This window comes from Perca fluviatilis, chromosome 4 (genome assembly GCF_010015445.1).
Source record: "Perca fluviatilis chromosome 4, GENO_Pfluv_1.0, whole genome shotgun sequence".
Lineage (NCBI taxonomy): Eukaryota > Metazoa > Chordata > Actinopteri > Perciformes > Percidae > Perca > Perca fluviatilis.
The window spans coordinates 54,308-72,202 of NC_053115.1; the positions used below are offsets into that span (position 1 = coordinate 54,308).

A 17,895-nucleotide genomic window follows, 5' to 3' on the forward strand; every position below is an offset into this window, starting at 1 on the left:
TCTCTCTCTCCTCCCCCTCTCCTCCCCCAGGCGGCAGAGGGCCGGCAGGAGGAGTTGACCCAGCGCGGAGCGACAGAGAAGAGAGAGCTGGAGCTGAGGATCGAGGAGATGGAGGAGAAGGAGCAGGTTCTCCAGGCTCGCATCGAAGCTCTGCAGGCCGACAACGACTTCACTAACGAGAGGCTCGCCGCCCTGCAGGTGCACACACACACACACACACACACACAGAGACACACACACACACACACACACACACACACACACAGAGACACACACACACACGCAGAGAGACACGCAGAGACACACACACGCAGAGAGACACACAGAGAGACACACACACGCAGACACACACACACACACACAGAGAGACACATACGCCAGAGAGACACACACACAGAGAGCACACACACACACACACACACACACAGCCACACACACGCAGAGAGACACACAGAGACACACACACACACACACAGAGAGACACACAGAGACACACACACACACGCAGAGAGACACACACACTTGCAGAGAGACACACAGACGCAGAGAGACACACACACAGACACACAGACAGCACACACACACACACACACACACACACAGAGAGACACAGAGACACACAGAGACACACACACAGACCAAGACACAAACCCTCGCTGTTCTAGTACTGTAAATGTTTTTGGACGTGTTATACTTTCATTCTTGTGGAATTGTTGGTATTATGATGGTGATAGTTAAATTGGCTGTTTATGAATTGTATTGTGTATACACACACAGAGACACACACACACAGACAGACACACACACACACACACACACACACACACACACACACACACACACACACACACACACACTTATCCTCACCAACACAGACACACTCACACACACACTCTTACTCGTGCTAACACACACACACACAGACACGCTCACTCACACACTCTCTTACTCATGCTAAAACACACACACACAGACACGCTCACACACACACACACACACACAATCTCTCTCTTACTCGCGCTAACACACAGACAGACAGACAGATGGACACACACACACACACACACACACAGTCCTGTCCTAACTTAACAAGCTGACAAACTGCAGCCTGCAAGCCAATCACTTTGACACAAGAGTTACCACAGCAACCAGTGTCTGGGTCCGAGCACGTGTTTGACCCATCATGGGGGCTCAGCTGGGACTTCCTGTCAGTCAACTTGTCTCTGCTGTTGTTGTTGTTGTTGTTTACAGTTCGGTTAGAACAGCTCCAAGAGAAAAGCATTAAAGAAAACAACAGCCTGGGTGAGTGCACATGTCTCTGCTCTGCTCTCCGCCGCCGTTTTGTCTCTCCGGCCGCTAACTTCACTTCCCTTTTCCTGCTCTGATGATGCATGACAACTTCCTGCATGGTGTCCACATAACGTCCTGTTGCTCTCTGCTCTCTGTGTTCATCGGTCTCTCTGTCTGTCACGGTGGAGGTCTGGCTCTTCTTATTCTTCTCCTCACTTTTCAATTAGAATTACAAGCTTTAGGCCCTGTGTACACGTGCGTGGTTATTTTGAAAACCGGACACATTTCCCTTCGTTTGTGCCCTTCGTTTACACGCAAACGGAGAATTCTCCTCTGAAACAGAGTCTTTCTAAAAACTTCGGCCAGAGTGGAGAGTTTTGAAATCTTCGTTTGCGCGTAAACTGAGACTAACGGAGGTTTAGAAAGCCGAGAGAAAGAGGAAGTGATACGTTGCTGCTGGGATTCTGATTGGCTAACGTGGGCTTGAGCTTCTCGTTACACCGCCACCTACAGGTCTGGCGTGCTCTTGATGGCATATAAACACGGGTACGTGTAAACTAACACTTTTCTGAAAACTGACAGCTGTGCACGATGTTATTTTTTAAAACGGAGAGGTTGAAATGTCAGTTTATGACAATAGCCAGCCACGTGGAAAGGTAGCATTATTCACGTAACCTGACAAGCCAGCCCCACATCCAGATGTTGGGTTTGGGAACCCCCCATTGGTCAGGGCTCAATCCGAGGGGCGGGATAAACGGTTGTCTTTCAAATTCCCTCTGCACGCAATAGGATAGCGCTACAACCAATCAGAGCAACGAAGAAGGTAGCGGAGCTATTTGATGGATTAAACTTTAAACTCCGAACACATCTTCCTTTTTTAAGAATGACTTCAGAGCCGTTCTTTGTTCTTTTCTCAAAGAAAAGCTGAACTCCAAGTCTTCCAGAAGACCTCTGTTCACCAGCAGCAGCCATAAGCCCCGCCCACCGACTCTATACACGATGTGATTGGCCTGACTAGAGTTTGGTTTTTCCAGCTCGCAAGCCAACTGCGAGTTGCTAGACCTCCCCTGTCTGCAAATTACATTTGCTGCCGCTAGGGTGGTCTAGATTTCTAGGCTATTATTCAGGTGCATACAATAAATAGTTTTGGAGGGGTTGTCAGTACAATAAAATAAAAATCGGTAACTGGAGATTAAAAACATTTAAAAGTACCTATTTAAATAAACAAGTATTTATTTTAGCCCAACAATCATGGCCTTTTTTCAGGCTGGTACCCATGTTAATATTTGATAGTTCACAAATATAATATAATGGTTTCTTGTTCAGGGACATTTGGACACCTGGCTGTACCGTGGAGCAGGTGTATTACTGTAGCTCAGAAAGTTCCTTAGGCTTGCCTTGTCAACCTAATGGCTCACAATTACAGTGTTAAAAACACTTTAAAAAAATCATTGTTTAAGGCAGTTTCTTTTATGATTGTCTATGAGGCGTTCAAAAGTGTCACATGACCTGCAATGTCAACTGTGGCCACCATGCCGAAGCCGCCAGGATCAACGGCAGCATGTACCAGGACTCAAATATGTAATCTTGACTCACACCGCTGGCTGTGGCTGTTTGAAAAGAGGCAGGTTGTCTCAGGGTCTCTCGAGTCTGAACAGGACTGGTTGGAGTTTCTGGATAATATGGGTTGTTTCCATGGTTGCCAAACTGTCCACTGCTTTGTTTTTCTTCTTCTGGGGACAACGAGCTTCTGGTCACTGATTTGACTTCTTGGTGATTGAATGACAACACTGAATATGAATGCTGGAGGTGACTGTCTCACTGCTCACTTTGCCACAGTAGCCACTTTGTGAAGGGACCTGCCATCATTCGGACTCTTAACTCTTGTTATGAACATGTGTTTGGCTGGTAACGTTTCGACAAAATCGTGTGTGTGTGTGTGTATATATATATATACATATATATGTATCTGATCTGGTCAGATGTGGCAGATGTGGACCTTGTCTCCCACGGACCAGTAGAAGAGCCTGTCGAGGACAAACAGAGCCTGCAGAAACCTGAGAGCCAGGAGGAAGACGAGGATGAGGAGGATACAGACACCGATGATGGTGCATTTGGTCAAGATGAAGATGTTGATGGTAGTCAGTTTATCATAATAATCGAGAGTTTAATTCATGTACAGCACTGTTCTTTAGCAGGGTTTGATAAAAAGTCTGAAATAATACAGCACAATTCAACAGCAATCTAACCGAGAAACATTAAAACAAACACAAGAATATAATGCTTTTAAATTAAGAGATGCAATAAAATAATATTACAATTAAACCTATGAAATGAGCTTTTGTAAAAGACAAAATATTGACTTATTAACCTGATCGTGTGGTGATTCCACATATTATTAATAATATAGTTGGAGCCTTTCTTTACTGAAATGTTGATCTTTTTTCAAAGCAAAGTTTAACTAGCTTTTGATCAAGGGAAATATTTTTACAGCCTCATGTTGAACTTCACACTCAAAATATACTCAAAATATACTTAAAATATACTGTTTAGTACAAACCCCAATTCCAGTGAAGTTGTGTAAAATGTAAATAAAAACAGAATACAAGGATTAGCTGCAACATGGCATGTTTACCACCGTGTTACATCACCTTTTCTTTTAAAGGAACACGCTGACTTATCGGGTCTTTGTCTTATTCAGCGTATCCCCCAGAGTTAGATAAGTCCATACATATCCTTCTCATCTCTGTGTGTGTCGTAGCTCTGTCTGACGCACCCACCGCTAGCCTAGCTTAGCACAGATCCTGGAGGTAACAGGCTCCATCTAGCCTAGCTTAGCACAGATCCTGGAGGTAACAGGCTCCATCTAGCCTAGCTTAGCACACATCCTGGAGGTAACAGGCTCCATCTAGCCTAGCTTAGTACAGATCCTGGAGGTAACCGGCTCCATCTAGCCTAGCTTAGCACAGATCCTGGAGGTAACCGGCTCCATCTAGCCTAGCTTAGTACAGATCCTGGAGGTAACCAGCTACATCTAGCCTAGCTTAGCACAGATCCTGGAGGTAACAGGCTCCATCTAGCCTAGCTTAGCACAGATCCTGGAGGTAACAGGCTCCATCTAGCCTAGCTTAGCACACATCCTGGAGGTAACAGGCTCCATCTAGCCTAGCTTAGTACAGATCCTGGAGGTAACCGGCTCCATCTAGCCTAGCTTAGTACAGATCCTGGAGGTAACCGGCTCCATCTAGCCTAGCTTAGCACAGATCCTGGAGGTAACCGGCTCCATCTAGCCTAGCTTAGTACAGATCCTGGAGGTAACCGGCTCCATCTAGCCTAGCTTAGCACAGATCCTGGAGGTAACCAGCTACATCTAGCCTAGCTTAGCACAGATCCTGGAAGTAACCAGCTACATCTAGCCTAGCTTAGCACAGATCCTGGAGGTAACCAGCTACATCTAGCCTAGCTTAGCACAGATCCTGGAGGTAACTGGCTCCATCTAGCCTAGCTTAGCACAGATCCTGGAGGTAACAGGCTCCATCTAGCCTAGCTTAGCACAGATCCTGGAGGTAACAAAATAACGCCAAAATGTTCCTCTTTCCATGTTGTGATTTGTATCGTCACAGCGTGTACAAATAACAAGGTCACATGACACACAGCCATCTTCTAACCGTATACATACTGGGAACTATATGCTCAGAAGGCGAAGCACTGCTACTCTCTGCTCCTCACCACGGGGCTTCTCAGGTGCTGTGAGCATATCCCTCCGCCCAAGTAGCAGAAGTAGCAGTGCTTTGCCTTTCTGAGAATATAGTTCCCAGTATGTATAGGGTTAGAAGATGGCTGTGTGTCATGTGACCTTGTTATGTTGGACTATTTGTTCACAAAGTGGTGCACCTCACCCCATCCTTGCTTGTGAACGACTGAGCCTTTTGGGGATGCTCCATTTTATACCCAATCATGACCCATTAACCTGTTCACCATGGAATCTTCCAAACTGGTGTTTTTTGAGCATACCTCAACTTTCCCCGTCTTTTGTTGCCCCTGACACAGCTTTTTTAGAACGTGTCCCAGGCATCAAATTTAAAATGAGGGAATATTTGCAAAAAAAAACATGAAAGTTTACCAGTTTCAACATTAAATATTGTGTCTTTATAGTGTATTCAATTGAATATAAGTTAAAAAGGATTTGCAAATCATTGTATTCTGTTATTTACGTTTTACACAACGTCCCAACTTCATTGGAATTGGGATTTGTAGTTTAACCAATAGGAAATGGCAGTTCAGCATCATTGCTTGAGAAATTAATTTTACTTTTCTTTACAATATTTGTTTTGCTCAACTGATTTCATTTTCTAGGCATGTTGTCGGGGAGAGAAGAGGTTGAGCCTTTGGTTGATCTAAAAATCCTGCTCATTTTCTGCATAGACGGTGTCAGGGACCACACTTACATTGTGCTTTTTTCTTTTTTGTGGACACTTTTGGGGTTTCACTCTTTATTTTGGTCACATCTTGAGTTTCCATTCTGACTCGGGAGTTGTGAGGATGTGCTCTGATTTGATTTTAAACTGTTGGGCTGTTTGATGGTAACCTGGTCCTACCAGCGGAAGTACGTAGGATTGCGGCGCCAAGCTAGTTTGATGGTAATATGTTGAACGGAAACCGATATTAATGCCTTAGCTGTCTGTTTGCCTGTCCACATCCTGTCTGCTGTTACAGTGTTGTGGTACCTGTCCAGAAACACTGTATTATTCCTTTTATTCGTCTGAAAATATCTCTCTTGTACGGCTTCAACTTCTGCTCTGCCCTTTTGTTAATGGAGCATCTATCTGTCCGTGTAGGTATCGTTCTCTCTGTAACTCATTAGTTCTGTCATGCTTTCTACCTGCTTTTATCGGTCTGTCTTTTCTCTGTCATGATTTCTGTCTTTGGCTCTTTCTGTCTCGTCCTCTCTGATACAGCGTTGGGTATTGACAGGAACAGTGTGTTCCTTTTTAAGAAAGATGGTTTTTGATTCTGCTTATCCATTCCAGAAAGTAAAACAAAATGACCTTCTGTTCTGCAATATTCATTACTGGCTATACATGCATCAAAATATGTGTGTATTGTCAAAATATAGCAGACCAATTAGTAAAGCTGTGTGCTCGATTGAAGAAATTCTTAGTCGACTAACACCTATTCAACTGCATCGACTAATCGATTAGTTGATTTAATCGACCGATCTGTAAATCAGAGTTTCTCCACTAAGAGTCATGCGACAGCACCACTTTAATTCTTGTGTTTACCAGAGATGTGCTCGTACGTTTCTTGGTAATAAGTCATTCAGCATGAAAACGGCATCAGACATGACTAATGGACTAAAGAAATCTAAGTTGACTAAGACCAAAACCACCGATTAGTCGACTAATCCACTAAGAGGGAGCAGCCCTACCAATTAGTACTGGCGAGTCATGAAACAATGAAATATTACAGTGAAATAATTTCATGCAGGAAGGAAGTCCATTTAACATGATGAAGCATTTTCTGTAGTTTTGGGTCATAATGCCTGCAGCTAATAATGGGATCAGAGGGAGAACAAGTGAACAATCAATGCATACTTGGTAAGATAGACTATACTATTTATTTTATTTAATGTTTAAGCAAAAATAATCACAAAAAAAATTCCAATTGGCAGCCTCAATCTGCTTCAAATATGGATAGGATGGGTTTGCCTCCAACATATATTGTTTACATTTTAAATACGATTTGATGAGATATGGCATTGATGAGCAGAATCGATAAAATCTGAACTAAATACCCAACTCTACTCTTCCTAGTCATCTTAGTAATGTCAGTGCTCTGTGTTTCTATCAGACAACTGTCATACGTAAGTGTTAGAACAACCGGATTGATTGCCCGAGTTGAGTACCCGTGAACACTATCACAGACACATGATCAACAAACACACACATACACACTCAAGAACACACACGTACACTCAGGAAACACACACACACACTCAGAAACACATACAGCACAAACACGCTCAGAAACACACAACACCGCTCAGAAAACACACACAAAAAACACGCTCAGAAACACACACAAGCACAGAAACCGCACACACACCCCACACACACATATGCTCAGAAAAAAACACCGCGACGCACTCAGAAACACACAAACACACACCAGAAACACACACACACGCTCAGAAAACAACCACGACTCAGAAACACACACGGCAGAAACACACACACAACGCACAGAAACACAACACGCCGCGGCTCAGAAACACACACAGACACCTACAAAACACAACACTCAGAAACACACAACGCACAGAAACACACGCCGCTCAGAAACACACACGGCTCAAGAAACACACACAAGCACAGAAACACACACGGCTCAAAAACACACACGGCTCAGAAACACACACACAAGCACAGAAACGCACACACCCCACACATATGCTCAGAAACACACACACACCGCTCAGAACACACAACACACACCAGAAACACAGGCTCAGAAACACCACGCTCAGAAACACACACAAGCACAGAAACACAACCCACACACATATGCTAAGAAACACACACCGGCGCCTCAGAAACACACAAACACACACAGAAACACACACACAAGCACAGAAACACCCCGCGGCTCAGAAACACACACATACACCCACACACATGCTCAGGAAAACACACACGCGCGGCTCAGAAACACACACATACACCCCACACACACACACACATGCTCAGAAAATACACGCACGCACTCAGAACACACAACACACTCAGAAACACACACGCGGCTCAGAACACACACACACACACACAAGGACACACGCGCACAGAAATACACCGCCAGCTCAGACACACACACACACCCACACACACATGCTCAGAAACACACACACGCGGCTCAGAAACACACATAACACTCAGAAACACACACACGGCTCAGGAAACACACACACGGCTAGAAACACACACACACACGGCTCCAGAACACACCGCCGCTCAGAAACACACACCACGGCTCAAGAACACACCGCACGAAACACACGCTCAGAAACACACACCGCTCAGAAAACACACACACACAAGCACAGAAACAACACGCGCCAGAAACACACACACACACCCACACACATGCTCAGAAACACACACGCGGCTCAGAAAACACATACACACTCAGAAACACACACACACGCTCAGAAACACACACACGGAAACACACACTTCGCTCAGAAACACACACACGCTCAGGAAACACACACTTCGCTCAGAAACACACACCGGCTCAAGAACACACAACGCACAGAAAACACACACGCGCTCAGAAACACACACACAACACACACATGCTCAAAACACACCACACGCGGCGCAGAACACACATAACACTCAGAAACACACACTGCGGCTCAGAAACACACACACGGCTCAGAAACACACACTCGGCTCAGAAACACACACACGCTCAAAAACACACACTTCGGCTCCAGAAACACACACGGCTCAGAACACACATTCGGCTCAGAAACACACACACGCTCAGAAAACACACACGACAGAAACACACACACGTCAGAAACACACACAACGCCGCTCAGAAACACACACTACGGCTCAGAAACACACACCGGCTACACCACACAAGCACAGAAACACACGCACGCTCAGAAACACACACACACCCCACACACACATATGCTCAGAAACACACACACACGCGCGCTCAGAAACACACACACACACACACACACAGAAACACACACACACACACACACACACTCTCATGGTAATTCAAATTATAAGATGGTAAGTCAAACCCTTTTAACTTTCTCAGTCAATTATAAGATTGTCCTTATGAGAAAATGTACTCATGAGATATTAAGTCATTAATATCTAATGATTTATTTTGTCTTATCTCATCACTTGACTTACCGTGATTATTTTTATTAACATGCCTAACACATCTATTTATTTGATGCTTCTCCAGAGGCACCTTCTTTGATAGAGCATGTTGTGGAGCAGTTGCTGCTAAACTGCAAATCAAACCTGATATGCTCTTGGTGAAAGAGTGTATATGACTCAATCTGTGCGTATTGGAAGATGCTAAACAGACAGATTAATCTGTTGAAGAGAACATCTTAGCAGAACTATTTTTCTTGACAGACCTGAAAATGATTTTTCCAGCTGTTTTTCTTTCCTTTTAAAGTGAAGTTGGTAACATTTTGTCAGTACACAATGTAAAGAAAGTCTGGAGGTGAGGGATAACCGACGTCTTTGATTTGAGTTGAAAGAATAGTATATGTCATAAGATAGATGTTGTATTAGAAAGGTCAACTCAGCCCAATATCACCTACCTCCAGTGGTAGCTATCCATGCAGATAGTTTTGGTTTTATTTGTGCAGGTTTTGAGATTTCGGCCTCCACTTCAACCATAGACTGTATAATATTAATGGACAGAGCATCTGGTTCGGCTAAGTGCTGCAAATGCAGAAGTGCCTTAAACCTGCATCCTATCTGAATTCCTGCAGGGGGAGACTCCTTAAACTTGCATTATATCTGAATTCCTGCAGGGGGAGACTCCTTAAACCTGCTTTCTATCTGAATTCCTGCAGGGGGAGACTCCTTAAACCTGCATTCTATCTGAATTCCTGCAGGGGAGACTCCTTAAACCTGCATTATATCTGAATTCCTGCAGGGGGAGACTCCTTAAACCTGCTTTCTATCTGAATTCCTGCAGGGGGAGACTCCTTAAACCTGCTTTCTATCTGAATTCCTGCAGGGGGAGACTCCTTAAACCTGCATTATATCTGAATTCCTGCAGTGGGAGACTCCTTAAACCTGCATTATATCTGAATTCCTGCAGGGGGAGACTCCTTAAACCTGCTTTCTATCTGAATTCCTGCAGGGGGAGACTCCTTAAACCTGCATTTTATCTGAATTCCTGCAGGGGGAGACTCCTTAAACCTGCTTTCTATCTGAATTCCTGCAGGGGAGACTCCTTAAACCTGCATTCTATCTGAATTCCTGCAGGGGAGACTCCTTAAACCTGCATTATATCTGAATTCCTGCAGGGGAGACTCCTTAAACCTGCTTTCTATCTGAATTCCTGCAGGGGAGACTCCTTAAACCTGCTTTCTATCTGAATTCCTGCAGGGGAGACTCCTTAAACCTGCATTCTATCTGAATTCCTGCAGTGGGAGACTCCTTAAACCTGCATTATATCTGAATTCCTGCAGGGGAGACTCCTTAAACCTGCTTTCTATCTGAATTCCTGCAGGGGAGACTCCTTAAACCTGCATTATATCTGAATTCCTGCAGTGGGAGACTCCTTAAACCTGCATTATATCTGAATTCCTGCAGGGGGAGACTCCTTAAACCTGCTTTCTATCTTAATTCCTGCAGGGGAGACTCCTTAAACCTGCTTTCTATCTGGATTCCTACAGGGGAGACTCCTTAAACCTGCTTTCTATCTGAATTCCTGCAGGGGAGACTCCTTAAACCTGCTTTCTATCTGAATTCCTGCAGGGGGAGACTCCTTAAACCTGCTTTCTATCTGAATTCCTGCAGGGGAGACTCCTTAAACCTGCATTATATCTGAATTCCTGCAGGGGAGACTCCTTAAACCTGCTTTCTATCTGAATTCCTGCAGGGGGAGACTCCTTAAACCTGCTTTCTATCTGAATTCCTGCAGGGGGAGACTCCTTAAACCTGCTTTCTATCTGAATTCCTGCAGGGGGAGACTCCTTAAACCTGCTTTCTATCTGAATTCCTACAGGGGGAGACTCCTTAAACCTGCTTTCTATCTGAATTCCTGCAGGGGGAGACTCCTTAAACCTGCATTATATCTGAATTCAGTTGCAAAAGGAGTTCGGTTTCTGTAGAAGTCTATGAGAAAGTGACCCACTTCTCTCTTGATTTATTACCTCAGTAAACATTTTCATAATGAGTCTCAATCGCTAGTTTGAAGTCTTCTACAACACAGAATGATGTTAATTTTTTTTAATTATGGTCTCGTTGATTTTAAAATCTGTGATAAAGCAGGGGTGTTTTAGGGTGTGGCTATGATGTGATTGCCAGTGAAAGTGTGTAACGTAACGTAGAGTGTGAGGGGCTCCTCCCTCCTCCCTCTCGTCTAAAATCATCACATCCCGCAACCAGGATGGCTGCGCCAGTTAACGGCAAACTCAAGCGTTTTTTGTCGTTTAACTTACTGGTGAAAGAAGTTATTATTACATTTAAAAAAATATATAAAAAAAAATAAGAGAGAGAGCGAGAGAGATATGCACAGTTTTAAAAGTATCGTTTTAGCACCGGGAAAATGTTGTTTTCCCTTTATTTTCTTATGGGGGGTGTATAAAATGTAAACAAACAGACTTGTAAAATGTGTACAACATGTACTTAAAATTACTTTTCTTTTTGTGAATATTGTGTCCCACTGCTGGGGGTGAACGGTCTTGCCAGAGCTTATTAAACTTCTTGTCTGGTAGTAACAGGCTTTACTGGTGCTTTGGTAGTTTTAGTGGTATGTTGTGGTTCTTATGGTACCACCTCATTTTCTTCCTGGCTCCTCATTTTCTTCTTCTTTAGCAGATCTTCACATCTTTTAGATTCGGCTTACACTTTTGTTACTTTATGTTTTTGACAAATGGTTTCGGCTGTGCTTTCTAACATGATGTCATTGTGCTAACCGAGCACCGTTAGCCTTTACAACAGAACTGCTTCACTACACTTGTTAGATCATGTTTCGTTAAAGAGGTCTCTGTTGATTTGTGTTTGTCGCTGTGTGCTCGTGGTGGAAAATAATGTAAACAGAGAGCAGCGTGTTGGAAATGCAATGCGCCACGACTTAGGTCCCCTTCAAGGCCAGGCTGATGTTGGAAGTCCCTCTAGTGGACAGAACGTGTAACAACCACATGCTTATAGTGGCATTGACTATTCATAAGCCTGAGTAGTGTAGTAGACATTAATAACAGGCTGCATTTGAGCATTAAATCTTTGAATATTATTCGAATAATGGCATAGCAACCTATAAATGTAAAAATCGAGAATCAAATCGTGACCTCAGAATCGAAAATGCAATCGAATCGAGGATTTGGAGAATCGTGACACCCCTAATTATTATAGACCAATCCGCTGGCCGAGATGTGCTTTGTGCGCTCTAATGACTATTAGTGCGGTGACACAGTAGAACCGAACGCAGTTTCACTGACACTGAAAACAGTGAAACAAAGCAGAATTCTCTTCTTTGCGACTAGAACACATAACTTGTACGCAGAGCATATGGCTGTAGACGGATCGGGAGGATTAGTCAATCAAGTTGAGTTGAGGTCTGTGGTTTTGGAAGTTTATTGTGGTAGCAGCTGATAACAGCAGAACCAAGTATGTGTCATTTGGGCAGATGAAAAGTCATCTAATAATAATAATAATAATTTATACTTCATTAATCCCGCAAGGGGAAATTACAATTTTTCACTCTGTTGGTAGGCCTGAATTGCACACACAGAGCTCAGTACCTCTACGTGCACTAATGGAGAGATGTCAGAGTGAGGGAGCTGCCCATAGAAAGGCGCCCCGAGCAGTTGGGGGTTTGGTGACTTGCTCAAGAGCAGTGCCCAGGAGGTGAACTGGTCCGTATGGGGACTTGAACCAACTCCCTACTGACTGAGCTACTGCCACCCCTCTAGGCATCTGATTTAACTTGGCTAAATGTTGTTGAAAGCTTATAAAGCAAGAGATTTACATTACATATGTGCCTTTTTTTTTTTTCTTTCAATGACATTTCCACAACTTTATTTCAACATGCTGTAGGTTTTATTATCCTGGACTTATTTTTACATACAGTACATCAGTGTTACATCACAGGGGCGTACAAGTGAGATGACTTGATAATTTCCATCTACATTTTACATGTTTTAGTCATTAATCTGATGCACCTGTCCAGAGAAATTACACAGCTGTCATGTCCTGGGTTACAACATAACTGTACCACAAACTAATTTATTCTGTGTACAGTGGTAACCAAAGATAATTTACTTTTTCATGCAATACCTGATAAACAAGAAAACCAAATTCAACACAAAACTATCTCATCTTACTTGTCACAGATTCTTTTGATTTGAAATGTCTTAAACAATGAGCACAACCTCACTGTTTTTGAGCAACTTCTGGAGCTAAAATGCAACTTAAGTTCAGTGATCTCCAACACTTAACATCTGTACTAACCAGCCACTAATCCAGCTGATGACTCACCCTGGGTCAGTGTAAATGGCTGCATGGTTGCTGGTTGTTATATTTACTGTGTGTTAAGTTGGCCTATTGGACATTTGGCAGAGTTTGGGCCAGATTTGAATTGATTAAAGTTCAAATTCTCGGTTTGTTTTTAAAACTAATTTAAGATGGTTTTATTCACCGATTCTCCTGGTTTTCTTTTTTTTTTTTCTGCAGCGGTCAAACAGCTGAAGGAGACTGTAAGTTCATCGATCCACCGTCTGGCCAACTTTGATGGTAAGAGCTCAACTAAGCTTCAGTTATAACCTACTCATCAATCATTTCTTTCTGTTGTCGGAGTCCTGGAGCAGTTCGGTCTGTGAACGAACACTAGAAATCAGAGAGAAGGGCCGGTAGCTCACCTAGTTTAGCATGCCCATGTACTAACCCCCAATTTCCACCGGCTGCATAATGGAGTCATCAGGTTTCCATTAAAGTCAGTGTGACGCCAGAGAGCTCCGCAGCAATTCAGCACACGGCAAATAGTGCGGGATAGGAAGTCGAGCACAGAAACAAAATAAAACATCCGGTTAATTTTCAAAATAAAATACACCGCGCTCACGGTGGATCATATTTCCCTGCTACTACACCTTGAAAACAATTCAATTTCATTTATAGTATCAAATCATAATAAAGCGTTATCTCGAGACACTTTACAGATAGAGTAGGTCTAGACCACACTCTATAATTTACAAAGACCCAACAATTCCAGTAATTCCCCCAAGAACACAGCACAGAGCTGTGGAGCCGGTCTGCAGACGTTCTGCATTCGGTGGAAAAGGCTCAGTCCTTACTGCAGCCGCCCAAGTTCCAGTCCAACCACTGCAGGTCATTCCCCCTCTCTGCCCTTTCCTGTCTTCAGCTGTCCTATCAAATAAAAGCCCAAAATGTCCCAAAATAATCTAGAAAAGAAATCGGAGAAAAAACAAACTGTATCTGATGAGAACGATGTAAAATCAGTTTCTACATAAACGGTGAATGGGTGACTTTGTGAAGATAGAATATAGTTCTAAGTAGGGGTGTAAGAAAAAATCTATACACTTATCGCGATATTTTATTTTGCAATACTGTATCGATTACATTTTTTCAAGTTTCATAAAATATTCATGTAAGACGGTGTTTCACATTTGTTGTGTTTAAAGCCCCTACCGCTAGAGGCTATGTTGAGACGCCTAGCAGTGCTTAACGGTGCCTAGCAGTGCCTAGCAGTGCCTAGCAGTGCGTAACAGTGCCTAACAGTGCCTAACAGTAACTAACAGGGCCTAACAGTGCCTAACAGTGCCTAACAGTAACTAACAGGGCCTAACAGTAACTAACAGGGCCTAACAGTAACTAACAGTGTCTAACAGTGTCTAACAGTGTCTAACAGTGCCTAACAGTGCCTAACAGGGCCTAACAGGGGCCCAACGGTAACTAACAGGGCCTAACAGTAACTAACAGGGCCTAACAGTGTCTAACAGTAACTAACAGGGCCTAACAGGGCCTAACAGGGCCTAACAGTAACTAACAGGGCCTAACAGGGCCTAACAGTGTCTAACAGTAACTAACAGGGCCTAACAGGGCCTAACAGGGCCTAACAGTAACTAACAGGGCCTAACAGTAACTAACAGTGCCTAACAGTGTCTAACAGTGCCTAACAGTAACTAACAGGGCCTAACAGTGCCTAACAGTGCCTAACAGTAACTAACAGTAACTAACAGTGCCTAACAGTGCCTAACAGTGCCTAACAGTAACTAACAGGGCCTAACAGTGCCTAACAGTGCCTAACAGTAACTAACAGTGCCTAACAGTAACTAACAGGGCCTAACAGTAACTAACAGGGCCTAACAGTAACTAACAGGGCCTAACAGTGCCTAACAGGGCCTAACAGGGCCTAACAGTGCCTAACAGTGCCTAACAGGGCCTAACAGTGTCTAACAGTGCCTAACAGTAACTAACAGGGCCTAACAGTGTCTAACAGTGCCTAGCAGTACCTAACAGTGCCTAGCAGTACCTAACAGGGCCTAGCAGGGCCTAACCGTACCTAACAGGGCCTAGCAGTGCCTAACAGGGCCTGACTTTTGCTAGAAACTAACAACGTAGCTATGGCTGAACATTGGCCTACTTTAACATATAAACATTAGCTCACTAAGATTTTCTGTACTGAATTGTTTACCTAAAGTAAACTTCTTTGACTTTTATGAACATTATGTCTTTTTTGCCTTACGCACAGTATTGGAATATATTGCAATATATTGACTCGTGAACCATGTATCGGGATACGTACTTGCCAGTACACAGCCCTATTTCTAAGTGTTTGTTTGTTTGTAGAAGTGATGGACGCCCACCTACAGAACAACCAGACGGCAGAAGACGACATCCTGGCCAGCCCTGATCGACTCAAAGGTAGACGAGACCCACGCTGGTTTTATACATGACCCAAGGGGGGTTAACGGGACGCCCCACGGTGCAGGTGTACTGTGTCACCTCTTAATGCAAAAGTATAAATCCAGCTTTACAGCTGCTAAATATATTCTAATTATAAGCATTAAGTTTAATTACATTAAGCTCCAAAACATCCCCTAAGAAACTCTGTGGTGGTATAAACGGCAGACAGTCTTAGTTATAAGATAACCATCAGAAACTTACCTACCATTATATATTTAAAGTGTGTGTGTGTGTGTCTCTCTGTGTGTGTCTCTCTCTCTCTCTCTCTCTCTCTCTCTCTCTCTCTCTCTCTCTCTCTCTCTCTCTCTCTCTCTCTCTGTGTGTGTGTGTGTCTCTGTCTCTCGGTGTGTTTGTGTGTGTGTGTGTGTGTGTGTGTCTCTCTGCGTGCGTGTGTGTGTGTGTGTCTCTCTCTGTGTGTGTGTGTCTGTGTGTCTGTGTGTTTGTGTGTGTCTCTCTCTGTGTGTGTGTGTGTGTGTGTGTGTTGTGTCTTTGTCTGTGTGTGTGTGTCTCTGTGTGTGTGTCTCTCTCTCTCTGTGTGTGTGTGTGTGTCTCTGTCTCTCTGTGTGTGTGTTTGTGTGTGTCTCTGTCTCTGTGTGTGTGTGTTTGTGTGTCTCTCTGCGTGCGTGTGTGTGTGTCTGTCTCTCTGCGTGTGTGTGTTTGTGTGTCTCTCTGCGTGTGTGTGTGTGTGTGTGTCTCTGTGTGTGTGTGTGTGTGTGTCTCTCTCTGCGTGTGTGTGTGTGTGTGTCTCTCTCTCTCTGCGTGTGTGTGTGTGTGTCTCTCTGCGTGTGTGTGTGTGTGTGTGTGTGTGTGTGTGTGTCTCTGTGTCTCTCTCTCTCTCTGCGTGTGTGTGTGTGTGTGTCCCCACAGGGAATCCGATGGATGCCAAAGAGTCCGACATGTCAGACACTCTGAGTCCCAGCAAAGACCGCAGCAGTGACGACACATCAGGTCAGTAAAACACACGCGTGACGAGTCATATCGTACCCAGAATCATCTTTGTAGAACCAGGCGACACTAGCTGAAATCAAAAACGCTTTTGTGCATCTTTGTTCAAAAGAAATGTGTGTGTATATACACAAGTTATATCTGGTTGTTTACCTTTTGGCAATTTAAAGCACTTTGTAAGCTTTTTCAAGTCCTTCTTTAAATTTAGGATCAGAAAGAAATATGTGTATGTTTCAGACGGCAACATGGACGACCAGGAGCTGAATGAACCACAGAACAGAGTAGCTCTGCTCAAAGGTAACCATGGCAGCTCATCTCTGCTTTGTAGGTCTGCTCTGTGTAACCGGGAGAGGTTATAAGAGTCAGTAATACAGTAAACTGTCCACTAGAGGGAGCTGTTCGGTTCGGTTTCAGTGGCTGCAGGTCCTTTAAAGTGCTCATATTATGCTGTTTGGCTTTTTTACCTTTCCTTTATTGTGTTATATATCGTTTTTGTGCATGTAATAGGTTTACAAAGTGAAAAAGCCCAAATTCCACCCCCCCCAAAGGGACTTACCATCTCCAACAGAAAACACTGTTCACAAACTGCTCCAAACAGCTCTATTGTAGTCCAGCCTTTACTTCAGAGACAAACGTTATAATGCTCACCTAGCTGCTAGCATGGCACACCCTCATACTCTGCTTCTGACTGGCTAGTAGTCCTTACCTAGGTACTGTCAGGGTACTCCCTCATACTCTGCTTCTGACTGGCTAGTAGTCCTTACCTAGGTACTGTCAGGGCCCTCATACTCTGCTTCTGACTGGCTAGTAGTCCTTACCTAGGTACTGTCAGGGTACTCCCTCATACTCTGCTTCTGACTGGCTAGTAGTCCTTACCTAGCTACTGAGCATGTGCGACTCCCAACAAAGAAGGAATAGAAGAAGAGATGTCTCACTCTGTAGCTAAAACAGAGACCTGAAC

At 43.8% G+C, this 17,895-nt stretch overlaps 1 protein-coding gene across 4 annotated transcripts in view; it reads left to right on the forward strand.

The window, feature by feature from the left end:
• slmapa (sarcolemma associated protein a) overlaps window positions 1-17,895 on the forward strand; it is a 79,200-nt gene that overhangs the window by 33,057 nt on the left and 28,248 nt on the right. For 2 of the 4 annotated variants that reach the window (XM_039798313.1, XM_039798314.1), the window contains 7 exons: window positions 31-198; window positions 1,251-1,302; window positions 3,273-3,428; window positions 13,740-13,799; window positions 15,873-15,947; window positions 16,857-16,937; window positions 17,172-17,231. In XM_039798313.1, coding sequence (XP_039654247.1) covers window positions 31-198; window positions 1,251-1,302; window positions 3,273-3,428; window positions 13,740-13,799; window positions 15,873-15,947; window positions 16,857-16,937; window positions 17,172-17,231 — 652 coding nt within the window. Of the gene's footprint in view, window positions 1-30; window positions 199-1,250; window positions 1,303-3,272; window positions 3,429-13,738; window positions 13,800-15,872; window positions 15,948-16,856; window positions 16,938-17,171; window positions 17,232-17,895 lie in introns of all 4 variants that reach the window. The other 2 variants (XM_039798316.1, XM_039798317.1) reach the window with 2 other exon arrangements.